The 17,083-nt window shown below is 35.8% G+C and overlaps 2 protein-coding genes across 2 annotated transcripts; both read left to right on the forward strand.

The window, feature by feature from the left end:
- Positions 1–7,454: 7,454 nt before the first annotated feature.
- Positions 7,455–11,080, forward strand: LOC138136963 (lipase member N-like). Its single transcript, XM_069056267.1, has 6 exons — positions 7,455–9,058; positions 9,113–9,405; positions 9,446–9,692; positions 9,751–9,906; positions 9,957–10,184; positions 10,232–11,080. Exons 1-6 carry the CDS (start codon positions 8,903–8,905, stop codon positions 10,400–10,402), a joined length of 1,251 nt encoding a protein of 416 aa, XP_068912368.1. The 5' UTR covers positions 7,455–8,902; the 3' UTR covers positions 10,403–11,080.
- Positions 11,081–13,655: 2,575 nt separating this feature from the next.
- On the forward strand, positions 13,656–15,670 carry LOC138136964 (lipase 1-like). The gene is made up of 5 exons (XM_069056268.1): positions 13,656–13,920; positions 13,970–14,506; positions 14,557–14,712; positions 14,759–14,989; positions 15,038–15,670. The coding sequence occupies exons 1-5, from the start codon at positions 13,768–13,770 to the stop codon at positions 15,188–15,190; spliced, it is 1,230 nt and encodes a 409-aa protein (XP_068912369.1). The 5' UTR covers positions 13,656–13,767; the 3' UTR covers positions 15,191–15,670.
- The last annotated feature ends 1,413 nt before the right edge of the window (positions 15,671–17,083 follow it).

A 17,083-nucleotide genomic window follows, 5' to 3' on the forward strand; every position in this document is an offset into this window, starting at 1 on the left:
TTCAATTATTGTGTTTTTTAAGGCGTTCGGATCAAAATTTAAAAATAATTAACCTGTCCTGACATAGAAAACACCTTTGTCATCCTGTATAAATATCCATCTCCCTTTAGAATTGAAGATTAAAGATGTTATTTATCGGTAAAAAATGGGTGTTTTCTCGTATACATTTTCGGTAATGATAGAGAGCCTTAAGAGGAGTCCTCACCCTACCGCTCTTATGGGATTTTCAATGTATAGCTCCGGCATCATATCTCCGTTATTTTTTAATTTTTCCGAATCAAATTTATATTTTTGAAATCCTTGCACTTTTTTCTACAAACTGACCGTATGATTTTTCAAAATAGCAATTTTAAGGACCAAAAACCTTACATTCGTAAACGAGTGTTTATAGGAATCTGAAAATCAGGCATATCTTTGCTCACAGTGCGTATTTTAACAAATCATCCGGTCAAATTGTAGGTTATTTAGTTTTATATCGTTCAAAAAAAACCCCATTGGAATCCGACTGTTCATCAATCTGTAATTTTGCCGGAACGATTTGTCTCCAAATTTCGATTCAAAAGCACACTATCCTTTTCTTGCTAGCCTTCTTGTCTTACTCATTGCCGTTTTCACAGAAACCTCGTTCAGCTGTAGGTCGAGGGATGGTCGAGGGTACATTTATGACTCTATTGTTCGCCTAATGCCAAAGATCTCTAAGTAAACATTTACACACATAAAAAATATGTACTAAAATTTGAAAATGGATTCATTTCATAATGATCAAACTATGAATTCAATTTAAATATCGAAGTATGAAAAATGTATGACGATAAAGTGCCCGTATATAGCTTATACAGGATCCCCAAAAAAGAAAACGAATCCATAACTCCCTTATTTATACGAGGATTTTAACTATTTATCAACCAAATTGAATGGTTGTAAGTAGCCTACAAAAAGGCCTAATAAATTCATGTATAGTCCCAAGGACAATGGTAAACTATGAAAATATTTTTTTTCAAACGCGAACAAATACGTTTTTTTAGTAATTTTGATAGAGATTTTTATTCTGAAAACAACAGTGTATCACAAGTATACATTTAGATAACAAAAATACAAAAAAAAAAATTACACCTATTAGAACAATAATTTTGTAATTTAATATACCGGGTGAAAACCTTTGATGCATATTTTTTATTCGGATGAATAAATGAAAACTAAATTAAAAAATATTCTTGCACCCAATTTTTGACTCGAAATGACCAAGTCAACAAAAATAAAAATAATAATAATATTGTTGTTGTGGAAGAAAATTTCCAAAGATGGTTTAGTGTTAATGTGTGGTGTGACATTTTTGGAGGTAGATTGGACTAGTGGGTCCCTTTTTTATTGATAGCAGTCTTAACTAAACAAATTATCATATTATTTATTATCAAACAAAATATGCAACTTTCTGGATGAGATGCCATTAGCAGTATTGAACAGAGTCGTGTTTCATCAGGATGGCGTCATACCACAGAATGCACGAATGTTTTATTTTTAAATAATTATTTTGGTGATCGATGAATGGGTCCTATTCGACGGCCCGATAGATCCCTAGATTTGAATCCATTGGATTTCGTTATATTCATTCGAAACATTCGAGACAATATTTATTTGATCCTAGATTTTTGATTTTTTTTTCTTTCTTTTAATGCAATGATATGCAGAAAAAAAATTCTCTATAAGAACGAATAAAAAAATATATGTAATGTACAGCGTAATTAAAAAAAAAAGTTGACTATTGTCTGTCAAAAAATACTTAGATGTCGAAAAAAATATAGAATCAGATATTGTTGATAGATAGTGTTGAAGTGTTTTTAGAACTCTTTCATTTTATGTCATTTATTCAAATCGGATAAAGAACAAGTAAGATACAGCGTCAAAGGTTTTTCGTCAATCACCCGGTATAAGAATTCCTTTATCACCTTTTTAATATTTTTTAATATTTTTTAATATTTACTTTACAAAGAGATTTAAATTAAAATTCTAGCTCCAAATTGTGTCTCAGTTGACCGGTGTTATCACTACTAAGACACAGGTAACAAAATCGTCACTCTCTCGTCTACCCTTATTATACCCTTGTCGTACCATTTCCCATCCAAATATTTCAGTAAAGTTAGCAATATCAAAGCAAAACCATTTGGGGTATATTTCTATGACGTTAGGGAAAATAAAACATAAAATTAGAAAATCGACCACGTGCTCGACTGTGGATGCCTCTTAACCTTACATTTTATAAATCCTACATTTGGATAGTGTTCCACGAGAAAACGAACTGTGTCATTAAACGTCATTTGACGTTTCTAATAAAGCGCGCCCAATTTTTACAGACTCTAAAGGGTGTACAAAATGTTGCTTTTAACGACAAAATCTAATCTTTTCGTTGAATCAGACAAGTAATTTACTTAAATGTTTGTGTAGACCCCTATTTTTTAATGTTTAACAATCTAATAATAATCACGCATAATTTTCGATAAAGGAAACGTGTTAAAATTACATTTTTTAACTTGAGGTAATTTTATTATTACTAATTGAACCTTCACGGTCTAAAATATCTGCATTTAAAATTTCATAAAAATCCGTTGGCAAATAACCGAGATATTAGGCTCGAAAGTCTAGAATCTAGATCCTCACAAACTCGTAATTCTTACAGAGATCTATAACTTGCAATCGTCAATTTGTTCAAATAAAATAAAATTTTTGTAAACTTCGTACCTTCAAGGTGAGTAAAGTGGATACACTTGTTAGCGTGACGTAAATATTAATTACTTTTCCATTTCGAAGCATGATTCTATCAGCATTTGTATTCGAGGATGGTATTTAAAATTAAATTGCACCTTCTTTTAGTGTTTCTCCCATTCATTGTCGTTCCCTTCAATTCCAACAACTCTTGCGGCAGCTACTTGAGCTATCTTTTTGTCAGTTCAGCAGCGACTGTTACCACAATCCTGACGTCAACGACAACATCGTAAGTACAACTCAAATTGCAAAACGAAGTAACCCGTCACAACTCTTTCCCAAGACCAACATCATCCAAAGACACACCAATTCGTCAGAGACTCATCACGTGCAAACTCAAGATGGATACATTTTAGGGTTATTCCGCATTCGTCGTGATAAACCCCGCGGCCCGCGGGGTAATTCTCTTTTGACGCTAAGATCTGGGTAACCCAGTACAACGATTCAACACTTTACAAAGCATTCATTGTGTTGTGGTTTTAAAAATTAAATCAGGAATCCAAGTAGGTATTCTACAGTGTGATTGAAAAAGAATGAGGACAATTTGAATTTGGCGCCTAGTGAATAATTTGTCATGTTGGTAACAAGTATTGACAGCAAAAATAAAGCTTGATATGATCATGGACGTATCTACTGGGGAATTGCAAATTGGTGACAATTGACAAACGAAATCAAAACAATGGGTTTGATCCTGGTTTGACGGAAACTTATGGATAAATCTTGACAGCGATGCTCTTCTGAAGCAAAACTGCCACACACAAAACATGAAACGCACTATACTTTATGGCGCCAAATTCAACTTGTCCTCATTCTTTTCCAATCACACTGTATTTATTTGAAAGGTACCTATACCTGTCATTGTATTTTTCGTTCATATTTAGTACCTATTTGAAAAGGTTTTTTAACGATGACAGAACCGGTATGATCCTACTTACTCATTACTTTTGTGATTTTAATTGCTTATTATTGTTATTAAATCATACTTTGTTGATAGAGGTATTTTTTTGTCAAAACTTGACATTAATAGGCTGACGTTAAACGCTATCTATGTTTTATGTGCATTATGATAATGTAATAGGGATCAAGATAGCTTTATAAATGGTATTTTGGGTTGCATTTTAACTTGGTCAGGCTCATCATTTTACGTGAATAATCCTGTATAAGGTATTATCGGATAGCAAAAAAAACTGGTACAGTATGTTACTGTAGACACTTCCAAACTGAATGAGTTTGAATGAGTTTTGGAAGTGTCTATAGTAACATACTGTACAGTTGGTTGCAAAAAAATCGGGAACTGTCAGAATAAAATTGACACATTTTTACAATTTTCCCGTAGTGTGAACCCTTCTTACGAGAGATAGCTTAGAATTAACGTCAAAATACAATGACATTTTTAAAAATTATTTGATAGGTATTGTCAAGTATACAATTAATTGACAAATGGACAACACCAAATTTACATTAGGGAAATTTTCGTTTCTCGTTTTTTTTTGCAACCAACTGTACCAGCTCTTTTTGCTATCCTATTTTTTAGTTTAATATTAATAATTATTAGAAATTAATAATGGCACATTCTGAGATCAACATCAAATAAACTTAATTATTTTTGATAGGTGGTGGCCATATTTTCAGCCTCTTCTTTATATGTATTGTTAAATTTACCATAACCTAAGTTATAAAAAAAAAACACAGAAAATATGCATAGGTATGTCATCTACGATTACCTACTACTGACTAAAATACAATGAATATTTTACAGTATAATATGAAAAATTCATAAAAACTTATAGAAAATTTCTAACAGCTAAGCAACATTTCCTTTGGACTGATATAATTGGTGCGATCCTCTTTTACAATTTACCAATATTGATATTGCTATATAACAATGTTGTAGTTGCTATGATATGAAACTGTTGATTGGTTGGATCTATGCAAAATTAATATTGTTCAATAACAATCTTGCTAAATTTTGAAACAGAATCGCACTAATTAGCGGACTGGCGAGAGCGCGGGGCGGGTCACTCTATCACACACACATAGACCATCTAACACGTACAGTTACTGTTGCGAACCCATTGGTATTTTTTACCAATATGTGGCCATATTTTCCGGCTGACCATACCTACGAGTATTCGACCCAGGTAAACTTCGTCCAGCGAGATATTGGGAGATTTTAAATTGTATTAAATTAGCCCAACACTACAAAATGCACTAGAATACATTAATTAGAGCATAATTTCAGGGAAAAAATGTTACTGCTTGAAGGATATATTTCAAATTTTACGTGCGCTAGGTACTACCGTGTGAGCAACAATTAGTGATTGAGTTGGCAATAAATTCTGGTGACTTTTGGTGACTTTTATGTCATGTTCCAACGAGAAAACCATTTTATTAATAAAAGAATACAAAAACCAAGACGTTTAAATATGAAATGTATACCAGCTGTCAATAGTGTCAATAAAACAAACCGAAATAGGTAGATACAATTCACAGTCTTGAAAATGTCATGTAAAATTTTTTTTTGCCAATTGAAACAGTTATTGTTGCTCACCCTGTACTTTCTCTACATAGAATTTAGTGATTTTTATGTCAACCAATCTCTCGCTGGACAAACTATACCTTATGTTTACTTTTCACCTTATTTGACGACGTTTAACAATAACACTAATAAATTATTTTCTCAATTTGGACGGTTTTTCAAATTTTTTGATTGATCGATGCTACCACTTTAAATTATGATCATTTAAATTCAAAATTTTAAATTTGGTGCGATCTATTTCAGGCGGGCGCCCACACGCGCTAAAGTCCCTAGATAATTTATCTAGGGACTTTAGGTAACACGCGCCATGATCGAGCGCCCTCTACTCTTAGGCAGGCTCTACCCATGCTCTACCAAGGCTCTCTGCTTGGGCAGATTAGTTGAGTTTTTGCACAGAAAATATGCCAAATAATACGGTCGAAGGTACGCATACGATTGATCCACCTAAGTTGTAAAAAAATTTAAAAAACGGTTTATCTTTTATTTTTAGATAAAATGCGGCAGTTGCGATTAACCACAAGCAAGAAAATGGTTAAATTTAACGAGGTGAGAGTCAGTTGCAACGGCCAAGTGTTGGTGCACAGGAAGTTCTAATTGTGCCCTATGATGAAAATATAGATGCCATCTATTTCAACGATTCGCGTCTCAATGGGGGTACAAATCTTCAAAAACCTAACACGCCAAATGTATTTGGTATACAATTAAATCCAAAAAACCAAGCAAAACATTCAATCCAAATTTTCTTCAAAAAAGAAAAAGATGCGGACAAAGCTGCAAATGCTATTAGCACATTCACCACGTACCTAAGTTCACATTCTAGCCCATTTTTAATATTTAGTTACTTTTACTATTAGGTAATAGTTATCTACTATAATATATACATATATCATATATACAGTGCGTTTTTTTTTAATGTGCCAAAGGGAATTGCATGGTAAAACTTATACCCCCTGTTAACTTTTGTTTCGATGAAAATATTCAAACCATTTTTGGAACAAAGTTGAAAGATTTTTTAACCTTGGAAGTACGGTCGTAATGTCAATTTTTCTGTAGAACGCAGTGATGCAGCTATTTTCACTGTAAATTGTATATCTGGTGCGATCTTTATCGTGCCTTCCCCTAAAAATTTGGTACGGGGGATGGTACAGTTAATTTCAAAATTATAGAGTACACCTAATTTTCTACAGTGTGAAATGCACTTACATTTTTTTGTCAATGATCAATGTCAATTTTGACAAACAAAATGCCTAATCTAACCGAAAACGCGAAAGTACTCATTCTTTCTAAATTAGAAGAAGGGTGGTCGATCCGGAGGGTAGCCCAGGACTATAACATGGCGAAGAGCACTGTACAGAGGATAAAACAGACAATATTATGGTGTTCTAAAATATCAGCGACATTTTATGTTGTCCAAAGTTACCTAACCTATATAAAAAATATGACGCTCAAATGTCAAAAAGGCATCTTTACATTCTTTACATATGGAAAAAACTGTAATAAATCGACTTCTTGATTTTTGAGGTGTACTCGATAATTTTGAAATTAACTGTACATACTTATATTAAAGTCAGGGATCAAGATAGCTTTATAAATCGTATTTTGGGTTGCATTTTTACCTGGCCAGGTTCATCATCTTGCGTGAATAATCTTGTACATGTTTACTTTTTATCTTATTTGATGACGTTTAACAATAACACTAATAAATTATCTTTGTCACTATTGATTAGATTGCATTTTATTTTATATTTTTCTCTTGTCATGATTTGACCTTTTTCTTTATTTCTTTCTGAATGACGCGTCCCGAAAATTTGGATCTGTCAAATAATTTTGGTTATGATGATTTCAAGAATTCGTAAATTTAATGATTATAAAACCTAATTTGAAAAACACGATAAAAACCTTGAAATATTTGCTTTTTAAAACTAATGTTGTCGACGGTACAACAAATCCAATGAAGCGCTAGCCAAAACACCCTGAGTTTTGCATACGGGAGTTTTGTCGCGGACCAATCGGGTGATTTCACGTACCCTCGACTTTTTGGTTTTTGTTTTATTTCTTGTTAGTTTCTAAGGAGATAAAAAAACAAGTCAAGGTCAATGACAATGTGATAAGAAATATGATGTATAAAAAATTATGAGACTAGGATAATGAAAATGTAACAATGAATAAATGAATAATGGAAATACAGCAATCGCGTAATTAATAATAAAATGTACGAGATCGAAAGATTTTTAACAACTACGGCCCTCAATGATACACAGGGTGTCTCAGTATTTATCTGCATTTTAAATTTCATAAAAATCCGTTGGCAAATAACCGAGATATTACGCTCGAAAGTCTTAGCTGAGACACCTGTATATAACGAATTTCACCGTTCTTCCGAGACCTGGATCCGGTGATGGCTGAAGTCCAGGTTCCTTCAGGAGAGCCTCTGCATCGTCCGGGATTTGTGCTAATAAATATGGGTGTCAACAAAACTATTCGCAAAAAATCAGATTGATCGATGCACTTTTGAATCACTCACTCACAAAACTCTTGCCAGCGAATGCAATCAATTGGTTGCAATGCTTGAACCTACTGAAAATGATAGGGGGGCAACCCTTACTCTTTAACAGTACCACAAACTGAGAAACCTGAAATTCACGAACCAATTGCCGGGTACTTGTTGACTGGTTTTTGTTCTACACTCTCTACAATTTGGGGTTCGAGGTCAGGTCAGGTCACGTGACGTGATATCGGCGGCGTACTCAAGTTTTGTGCTTGACCTGTACATGGGTTTTCTACTCTCATGCGGATCTACAGTGTGATTGGAAAAGGATGAGGACAAGTTGAATTTGGCGCCATAAATTATAGTGCGTTTCATCTTTTGTGTGTGGCAGTTTTGCTTCAGAAGAGCATCGCTGTCAAGATTTATCCATAAGTTTCCGTCAAACCAGGGTCAAACCCATTGTTTTGATTTCGTTTGTCAATTGTCACCAATTTGCAATTCCCCAGTAGATACGCCCATGATCATATCAAGCTTTATTTTTGCTGTCAATACTTGTTACCAAAATGACAAATTATTCACTAGGCGCCAAATTCAAATTGTCCTCATTCTTTTTCAATCACACTGTATAGTGTAAAACTGAATGCACGAATTTTAACTGGATTCAATTGCACCTCAACAACATTGTGGAATTGCGTGCTGATATTGTTGTATAATTTTGAGAGTTAACGAAATCAGAAAGATGAAACCAAGCCTCATCAGTAAAAAAGTAATTAGCATTTAAAATTGATGAGTATTTAATTTTTGCCTGTTTTATTACTTTATGCGATCTTTCAATTACATAGTGACTGCTGGATTCTAGTTTACCTTATCTTTGTATTTTTTTTTAAGTGATATAAAACACTGTTTTTCTGACGATCAGAATACAAGACTCACAAACTTATCATTCTTGCAGAGATCTATAATTTACAATCGTCAATTTGTTCAAATTATAAAATTAAATTTTTGTAAACTTTGTACCTTCAAGGTAAGTAAAGTGGATACACTTGTTAGAGTGACGTAAATATTAATTACTTTTCCATTTTGAATAATGATTCTTTCAGCATTTGTATTCGAAGATGGTATTCAAAATTAAATTGCACCTTCTTCTAGTGCTCTCCCCATTCATTTTCGTTCCCTTCAATTCCAACAACTCTTGCAACAACTACTTGAGCTATCTTTTTATCAGTTTTAGCAGCGACTGTTACCACAATCCTGACGTCAACGACAACATCGTAAGAACAACTCAAATTGCAAAACAAAGTAATCCGTCACAACTCTTTCCCAAGACCAACATCATCCAAAGACACACCAATTCGTCAGAGACTCACCATGTGCAAACTCAAGATGGATACATTTTAGGGTTATTCCGCATTCGTCGTGACAATCCCCGCGGGGTAATTCTCTTCCAGCACCCTTACAATTTTGACGCTAGGATCTGGGTAACCCAGTACAACGATTCAGTCGCGTTCTTGTACTGGAGGGCTGGGTATGACGTCTGGTTGGGCAATACTAGAGGAAGTTTGTATTCGAAAAAACACGTAACGTTGAAACCCTCCGATTCGGACTTTTGGGACCACAGGTACGAGTCTTGATTGGTTTCTAAATATACGCAAAGATAGTTTTCATGAATTGGCGTATTATGATCTTCACGCCACCGTCGAGTACGTAAAGAAGACAACCGGTGGGAGTAAGATTATTTATGTGGGGTATTGCATGGGTGCTATCAGTGGTCTAATTTATGCAAGCATCAAGCCTGAAGATGCGTCAAAGTCGATCCAAATCATGATCACTCTTGCACCTGTTATAAGTTACCAAGATGCACACGGACCTTTGATGACTGCAATAGCAATATTATACAAACTGCAGGTGCAATGACAACAATTAAGCTACAAAGAAGTTTTCTTAATCTAGGAAGTATTTGTAGCCCCTTAGGGAGTACATGGGAATCTACAGTGTTGGAAGATATGACATCTGGTATTTGAGACTTCTTCGATTCTTTTATCTATTTTTCCCTTTCAAGAAACTCTTACCTTACACTATTTCGTTGTTTTTCGGATGGACACCAGACGAGATGGATCCAGTAAGTTTAGAACCTTGAATAAATCTATAAACTAACTTTACTTATTGAAGAATTACGCAAATCTGATGGTCTCACATTTTGGTTCTGAAGCTTCTCTCAAAGTGGTCGATCACGGTCACCAAATGCATTTGGACAACAGGTTCCAAGTATATTCTTACGGCAATGATCATAATATGAAGGTCTACGGTAGTCCAAAACCTTCTTTGTATTCTCTGGAAGCAATCAAATTACCTGTTTTCATCGTCTGCAGTTACGATGACTATATAAGTCATTACAAGGTTAACTAAGTCATTTGACTGGTCTCGACTTCTTTATAATATTTTAGGACAATGAACGATTGTTCAACAGTCTTCCCCAAGAGGCTACGATTTATGGGAAACTGGTTGTGAAGGGAATGAATCATTTCGACTATGCGTACGGTAAACGCAGAAATGAAGAGGTCCACAATAAAGTTTTGCAATTGTTAAATAGTTTGTGCGAAGACAAAAGTAACTAGTATTGTTCCGCTTGTAAAAATTAGTTGTTTTAAGAAATTTGGTTTGGAAATAAAGCGAATTTTGTTGAAATTGTGTTAAATGTAATGAGGGATTTAGAACAGAACTCGAGCTGAAGAGCAAAGAGATGGACCAGTAGGTCAACCTAAAACCAAGAGTAGGTCAAGGGGTTTGAGGGTCTGGGTGTCATCACCTGGACCAAGTGGATGAGGTACCACCATTAAATTCTTCCTAACTCATTGGGAGAAGATATGGCCAGGGGAAAGCCTTGTCATTTTGGAACTAAAATGGAAGGATAGATCCACCGGAAAAGGGGAGACCTGAAGAAAGCCAAAGGGTCTAAATCGACATCTGGCACTGGAACCTGTAAGGCACCGGAAGGGATGGAGACAAAAAACATCCCGTTCTGATTTAGCTTGACATTCCTCCACCTGGGGGAAGCCTTCTGAAGATAATACAAGAGTTAGCAGTACCGACTCTCCTTTTCCTTTGCCAGACTCCTTTGCAAAGACTTGGGTAAAAGAGAAAAGGAAGCAAAACAAGAAGGGGAAGTCCTTCAGTGGGACCGTTAGTCACAAGATATTTTGGGATAACTGTGTGTGTTGCGTGTAAAGTTCTTGGCTTCAAGGCGAACAAAGTGGTTAGACATGTTCACATGACGTAAATAATAATCTGCTGTTGCATTGCGTGCGAATGCGTTAGTTTTAGTGGGTGTTAAGATGATGCGTTACATTACGTGGCACCTTCTTTTTGTACTTCTCCCTTTCATTTTTGTTCCCTTCAATTCCAACAACTCTTGCGGCAGCTACTTGAGCTATCTTTTCATCAGTTTCAGTAGTGATTGCTACCACAATCCTGACATCAATGATAACATCGTGAGTGAATCTTCACATGAAAACAAAAAGACTGCAATTTTGCTTCAGACGAACGTCATCCAGAGACACACGAATTCTTCAGAGACTCACCAAGTCCAAACCGAAGATGGTTACGTCCTGGACCTGTTCCGAATCCATCGAAAGAATCCTCGAGGAGTGATTCTCTTTCAACACTCCTTCCTTTTTGATGCTAGAATTTGGGTGAATCAGAAGAACGATTCTGTCGCATTTTTCTTCTGGAAAGCTGGTTATGACGTTTGGTTAGGTAACAGTAGAGGCAATTTCTATGCAAAGAAGCATGTAAGGCTGAGACCCTCCGATCCAGAGTTTTGGAACTACAGGTACGTGACTGGCGATTGGTTGATAATTGACACAAAATTTAGTTTATCAGAACTGGGGTACTTCGATCTTAATGCTACCATTGAATACATCAAGGCAACAACCAATCAGAGGAAAATTATTTACGTGGGGCATTCTCTAGGGGGTACCACAGGGCTAATTTACGCTAGCATGAGACCCGAGGACGCACTTAACTCACTTCAAATTATGATCACAATGGCGTCCGGTACAACTTTTAAATATGGATATGGGATGGTGCGTACTGCGGTACCAGTATCAATTATGATGCAGGTAGGATATTGGATTCTCTCATGGGCGGTGACCTTGGAAGTATCTGCGCGAAGGCGGAGTGATAAATCAGTGAAAAATCTGTAAATGAAAACTGAAACCGATACTCGTCGTTTGCGCAGATATGACTCATAGCCCATGAGAAAATCCAACACCTATAATAACGATGCTTCTCTCATTCGATTTGTTTTCTGCAGCGTTTTAAAGAGTACACAGGGGTCTACAGCATTGCAAAATACGATATCTGGTACTTGAAGTTGTGGAGAATCTTCCATAAAATTTTTCCCTTCAAGATATATTTGCCTTACATGATTTCGTTTCTTTACGGATGGACACCTGACGAGAATTTTTAAAATTGCTTTTAGTTTTCTACGTTGTCCTACAACCTCGTAGGTAAAATTTCGGCACATTTTAAAAATACACCCTGTATATCATGTTTTATAAAATGTACGCCAATGCGAAGTAACCTATAGGAAATATGCTTTAAAACAAGGAACCGCATTGGTGTACGTTTTATAAAATATGATATACAGGGTGTATTTTTAAAATGTGTCGAAATTTTACCTACGAGGTTGTTTGACAACGTAGAAGACTAAAAGCAATTAAAAAAAATTGTAGCTCAAAAAATAAATGTCATTTTATTTTTTAACATAGTATTTTTTAGATATTTTTTCCGAGTTCTGCATGAAGCCAGTAGCTCGTGGTTAAAATATCTGTACAACTTTCAATAACACCCTGTATATCTAAATCAAATTTATTTCTTGAAGAATTACGCAAATTCAATGGTCTCGCATTTTGGTTCTGAATATTCTCTTAACATACTCCATCATTTTGTTCAATTACGCTTGAATGGCGCGTTCCAAGCCTACGATTACGGAGAAACAGAAAATATGAAAGTACATGGTTCTAACAGGCCTTTCTTATATCCTTTGGAAAAAATAAAAGTTCCTACTCTTATGGTCTTCAGCTACAACGACATTTTGAGTCATTACATGGTGAAGTAATTTCTTTGGTTAGGTTTTATCATTGTATGGAACTTGCAAGACAACGAACTCGCCTACCAGAGGCTTTCTAAAGAGGCCACGGTTTGTGGGAAACTCGTTGCGGAAGGACTAAACCATGTGGATTATATTTATGGTCGACACAGAAACGAAAAAGTTTACAACAAAATATTGTAGTTGTTAAATAATTTGTAGAATAAGCCGACACCCAAGCGTCTTCCCATTTTTAAATAAATTTTACCAATGATTAGTGAGCATTTTATTATCCCAATAGAGGTAAAAAATATATATCTGAATCGTGAGCTGACAACAGATCTCAAAAAAAAAAAATACTGGACTTGAGGGCTCTTTGGACTAAAGACAGTATAACGTCCGTCCATATAACTCGGGTCCGCTCCTCGGTAGAGGGTAGTAGATGGGTCTCCCGCAGGTCAAAGCCGAGTGCTTTCAAAGGATGTGGTCAGCATTTGTATCCTTATGTATGAGTCCACGAGACTAGAGAGGAAAACCTCTGAAAAAAAACCTCTTTCAACAACAGCCCGGCCCGGGATTCGAACCCCGAACCTTCCGATTTCAAACCAAGCGCGTATATCACGCGGCCACGGTGCTCTGTTGGATCTATTTTATTTAGCACACGTGTTATTAAAAACTACAGTGACGATACTTACCCCACGTTGGGCGCCAGCTCAAGGTAAACACGTGTAAGTCATACTACTTGATAAAAATGGCCAACACGCAATGTTGTAATGCATCAAGAAAATGTTATCGTCGACCATGTAAACATATCAAGACCTTCAAAAAAACACGTTTATGTACTTGCCGCCTTCAGTCTCTTGATTTGGGACCAAGTCAAGTCGTTGCAAGATGGACGTGAAAACGGTACTGCTATATAGCGCCACTTTGATCCTGCCTTTGACGCTGCTTCAGCAGAAATCTTCTTGCAACGATTACCTAAGTTACTTGAGTGTGTTTTCCAGCGACAACTGCTACTACAATCCTGACCTCTACAGCGACGTGGTAAGCGACAGCGGCTCTAGAAGCTTCCAAGGTACAAATCTTCTTGCAGGAGGAAATCGTGCAAAGACACATCGGCTCGTGCGAGACCCACCGAGTCCAAACCGAAGACGGCTACATTTTGACTGTGTTCCGCATACCACAACACCATCCCAAAGGTGTGATTGTCCTCCAGCATGGAATGGCCCAATCGTCGAGGATCTGGGTGGCGCAGCAAAATGATTCCGTGGCTTTTGTGTTTTGGAAGGCGGGTTACGACGTCTGGTTGGCCAATTTCAGAGGCACGCGCTATTCGAGGAATCATACGAGGCTATCACCTGACCAAGCTGCATTTTGGGATTTTAGTTTGTACGAGTTGGGGTATTTTGACACTCACGCTGTTGTAGAATATGTCAAAGTCGAGACCAACCAGTCTAGGATCGTCCATTTGGGGGTGTCGATGGGTGGCGCCGCTGGTTTAGTCTACGCCTCTTTGAGACCCAACGACGCCGCCGATTCCCTCAGTGTCATGGTACCAATGGCACCTTACGTGTTTTTGTCTCGCTTCTCGATGTTCAACCAATTGTTGAGTCTTGCATCAACACTACACGTAAAGTCCCACCGGAACATCTCCACTTCTTCTGAATGACACTTTTGCAGCCGTACCAAGACACAACAGGAATCTACACTCTTCTAAGTCATGACAGTTGGTACGTTCGACTTCTCAAAGCCGCTGCCATGACTATACCGTTCAAGAAGTTGGTTCCTTATTCCATTTCTTTCATATCTGGATGGACTCCAGACGAGTTTGACCCAGTACGTTTTTTCAGTGCTTCACACGAAGATCATACGATTTTTGTAGCGTTTCGCCAACGATGCCGCAGTACATTTGGATTCTCCACTTTTCCTCAAAATCGCCCATCACTACTCGCAGATTTACAAAGCTAATGGTCTTTTTCAAATGTACGACTATGGGGAAAAGGGGAACTTGCAGATGTATGGTTTTGCAAAACCTCCTCTCTTTCCTTTGGAAAAGATCAAAACGTCAGTTTTTGTGGTGTATGGTTCACACGATACCATCAGCCGAGTCGAGGTAAGACCAAGAAATTCTTCTATTTCTTCTACCTTAGAATGTCTTCAGGACAACCAAGAGCTTCTTGGGAAGCTGCCCGGTGATGTCGTACTTGGCCAAATCTTAGTTGACAACTTCAACCATTTGGATTTTTTCTTTGGAAGACGCAGAACAGAAATGTACGACAAAATCATGAAGTTGCTTGAGAATACTACAAATTGAAGATTCTACTTTTTGAAGATTTTCCTTTCCAGTTTTATTTATTTGGTCGTAGAGCAAAAGGTAGTTGAGCACCGTGGAAACAATATAGTTAGTCAAAAGAAGAAATCTTCGATAAAATACCTTTTTTTTTCTGTAGTAAAACAGATTTTCTCTTTTTGTCTTTGTTTTCATCTGCAGTGATAACTTAATTTTGAATTACTCGTTTCCATTTTCTGCTCATTTCTTCAAGTTTTTCCCAAACTGTAACCAGAATGTTTAGTAATAATAGTAATAATGCACTGGAGGAGTAAATTCTTTTGAACTTCTACCATTTGGATTTTCTCTTTGGTAGACGCAAAACAGAAATGTACGACAAAATCACGAAATTGCTTGACAATACTGCAAATTGAAGATTCTACTCTTTGAAGATTTTTCTTTCGAGTTTTATTTATTTGGTCGTAGAGCAAAGGGTAGTTGAGCACCGTGGAAACAATATAGTTAATCAAAAGAAGAAGTCTTCAACAAAATACATTTTTTTCTGTAGTAAAACAGATTATCTCTTTTTGTTTTGTTTTCATCTACAGTGATTACTTAATTTTGAATTACTCGTTTCCTTTTTCTGCTCATTTCTTCAAATTTCTTCAAGTTTTTCCCAAACTGTAACCAGAATATTTAGTCATGATAGCAATAAAAGAATTGGAGGAGTGAATTCTTTTGAACATCAATCATTTGGATTTTCTCTTTGGTAGACGCAAAACAGAAATGTACGACAAAATCATGAAATTGCTTGACAATACTGCAAATTGAAGATTCTACCCTTTGAAGAGTTTTCTTTCTAGTTTTACTTATTTGGTCGTAGAGCAAAGGGTAGTTGAGCACCGCGGAAACAATATAGTTAGTCAAAAGAAGAAATCTTCAAAAAATACCTTTTTTTCTGTAGTAAAACAGATTTTCTCTTTTTGTTTTGTTTTCATCTACAGTGATTACTTAATTTTGAATTACTCGTTTCCTTTTTCTGCTCATTTCTTCAAATTTCTTCAAATTCTTCCCAAACTGTAACCAGAATGTTTACTAATGATAGCAATAATGAATTGAAGGAGTAAATTCTTTTGTACTTCAACCATTTGGATTTTCTCTTTGGATAGACGCAAAACAGAAATGTACAACAAAATCATGAAATTGCTTGACAATACTACAAATTGAAGATTCTACTCTTTGAAGATTTTTCTTTCTAGTTTTATTTATTTGGTCTAAGAGCAAAGAGTGGTTGAGCACCGCGTAAACAATATAGTTAGTTAGAAGAAGAAATCTTCAAAAAAAATACCTTTTTTTTCTGTAGTAAAACAGATTTTCTCTTTTAGTTTTGTGTTCATCTAGACTCTAGAGTGATTACTTAATTTTGAATTACCCGTTTCCCTTTGCTGCTCATTTTTTTAAATTTCTTCAAATTCTTCCCAAATTGTAACCAGTATGTTTAGTAATGATAGCAATAATGAATTGGAAGAGTAAATTCTTTTGAACTTCAACCATTTGGATTTTCTCTTTGGCAGGCGCAAAACAGAAATGTACGACAAAATCATGAAATTGCTTGACAATACTACAAATTGAAGATTCTACTCTTTGAAGATTTTTCTTTCTAGTTTTATTTATTTTGTCTAAGAGCAAAGGGTAGAAGCAATAGTTAGTCAAAAGAAGAAATCTTCAATAAAATACATTTCTTCTGTAGTAAAAGAGATTTTCTTTTTTTTTATTGGATTTTCTCTATGGTAGATGCAGAACAGAAATATACGACAAAATTATCAAATTCTTGACAATACAACAAAAGAAGAAATCTTCAATAAAATACATATTTTTGGAGTAACATAGATTATCTTTTTTGTCTTTGTTTTCGTTTCCAGTTATTACTTAATTTTG

Source organism: Tenebrio molitor, chromosome 8 (assembly GCF_963966145.1).
Source record: "Tenebrio molitor chromosome 8, icTenMoli1.1, whole genome shotgun sequence".
NCBI classification, from domain to species: Eukaryota; Metazoa; Arthropoda; class Insecta; order Coleoptera; family Tenebrionidae; genus Tenebrio; species Tenebrio molitor.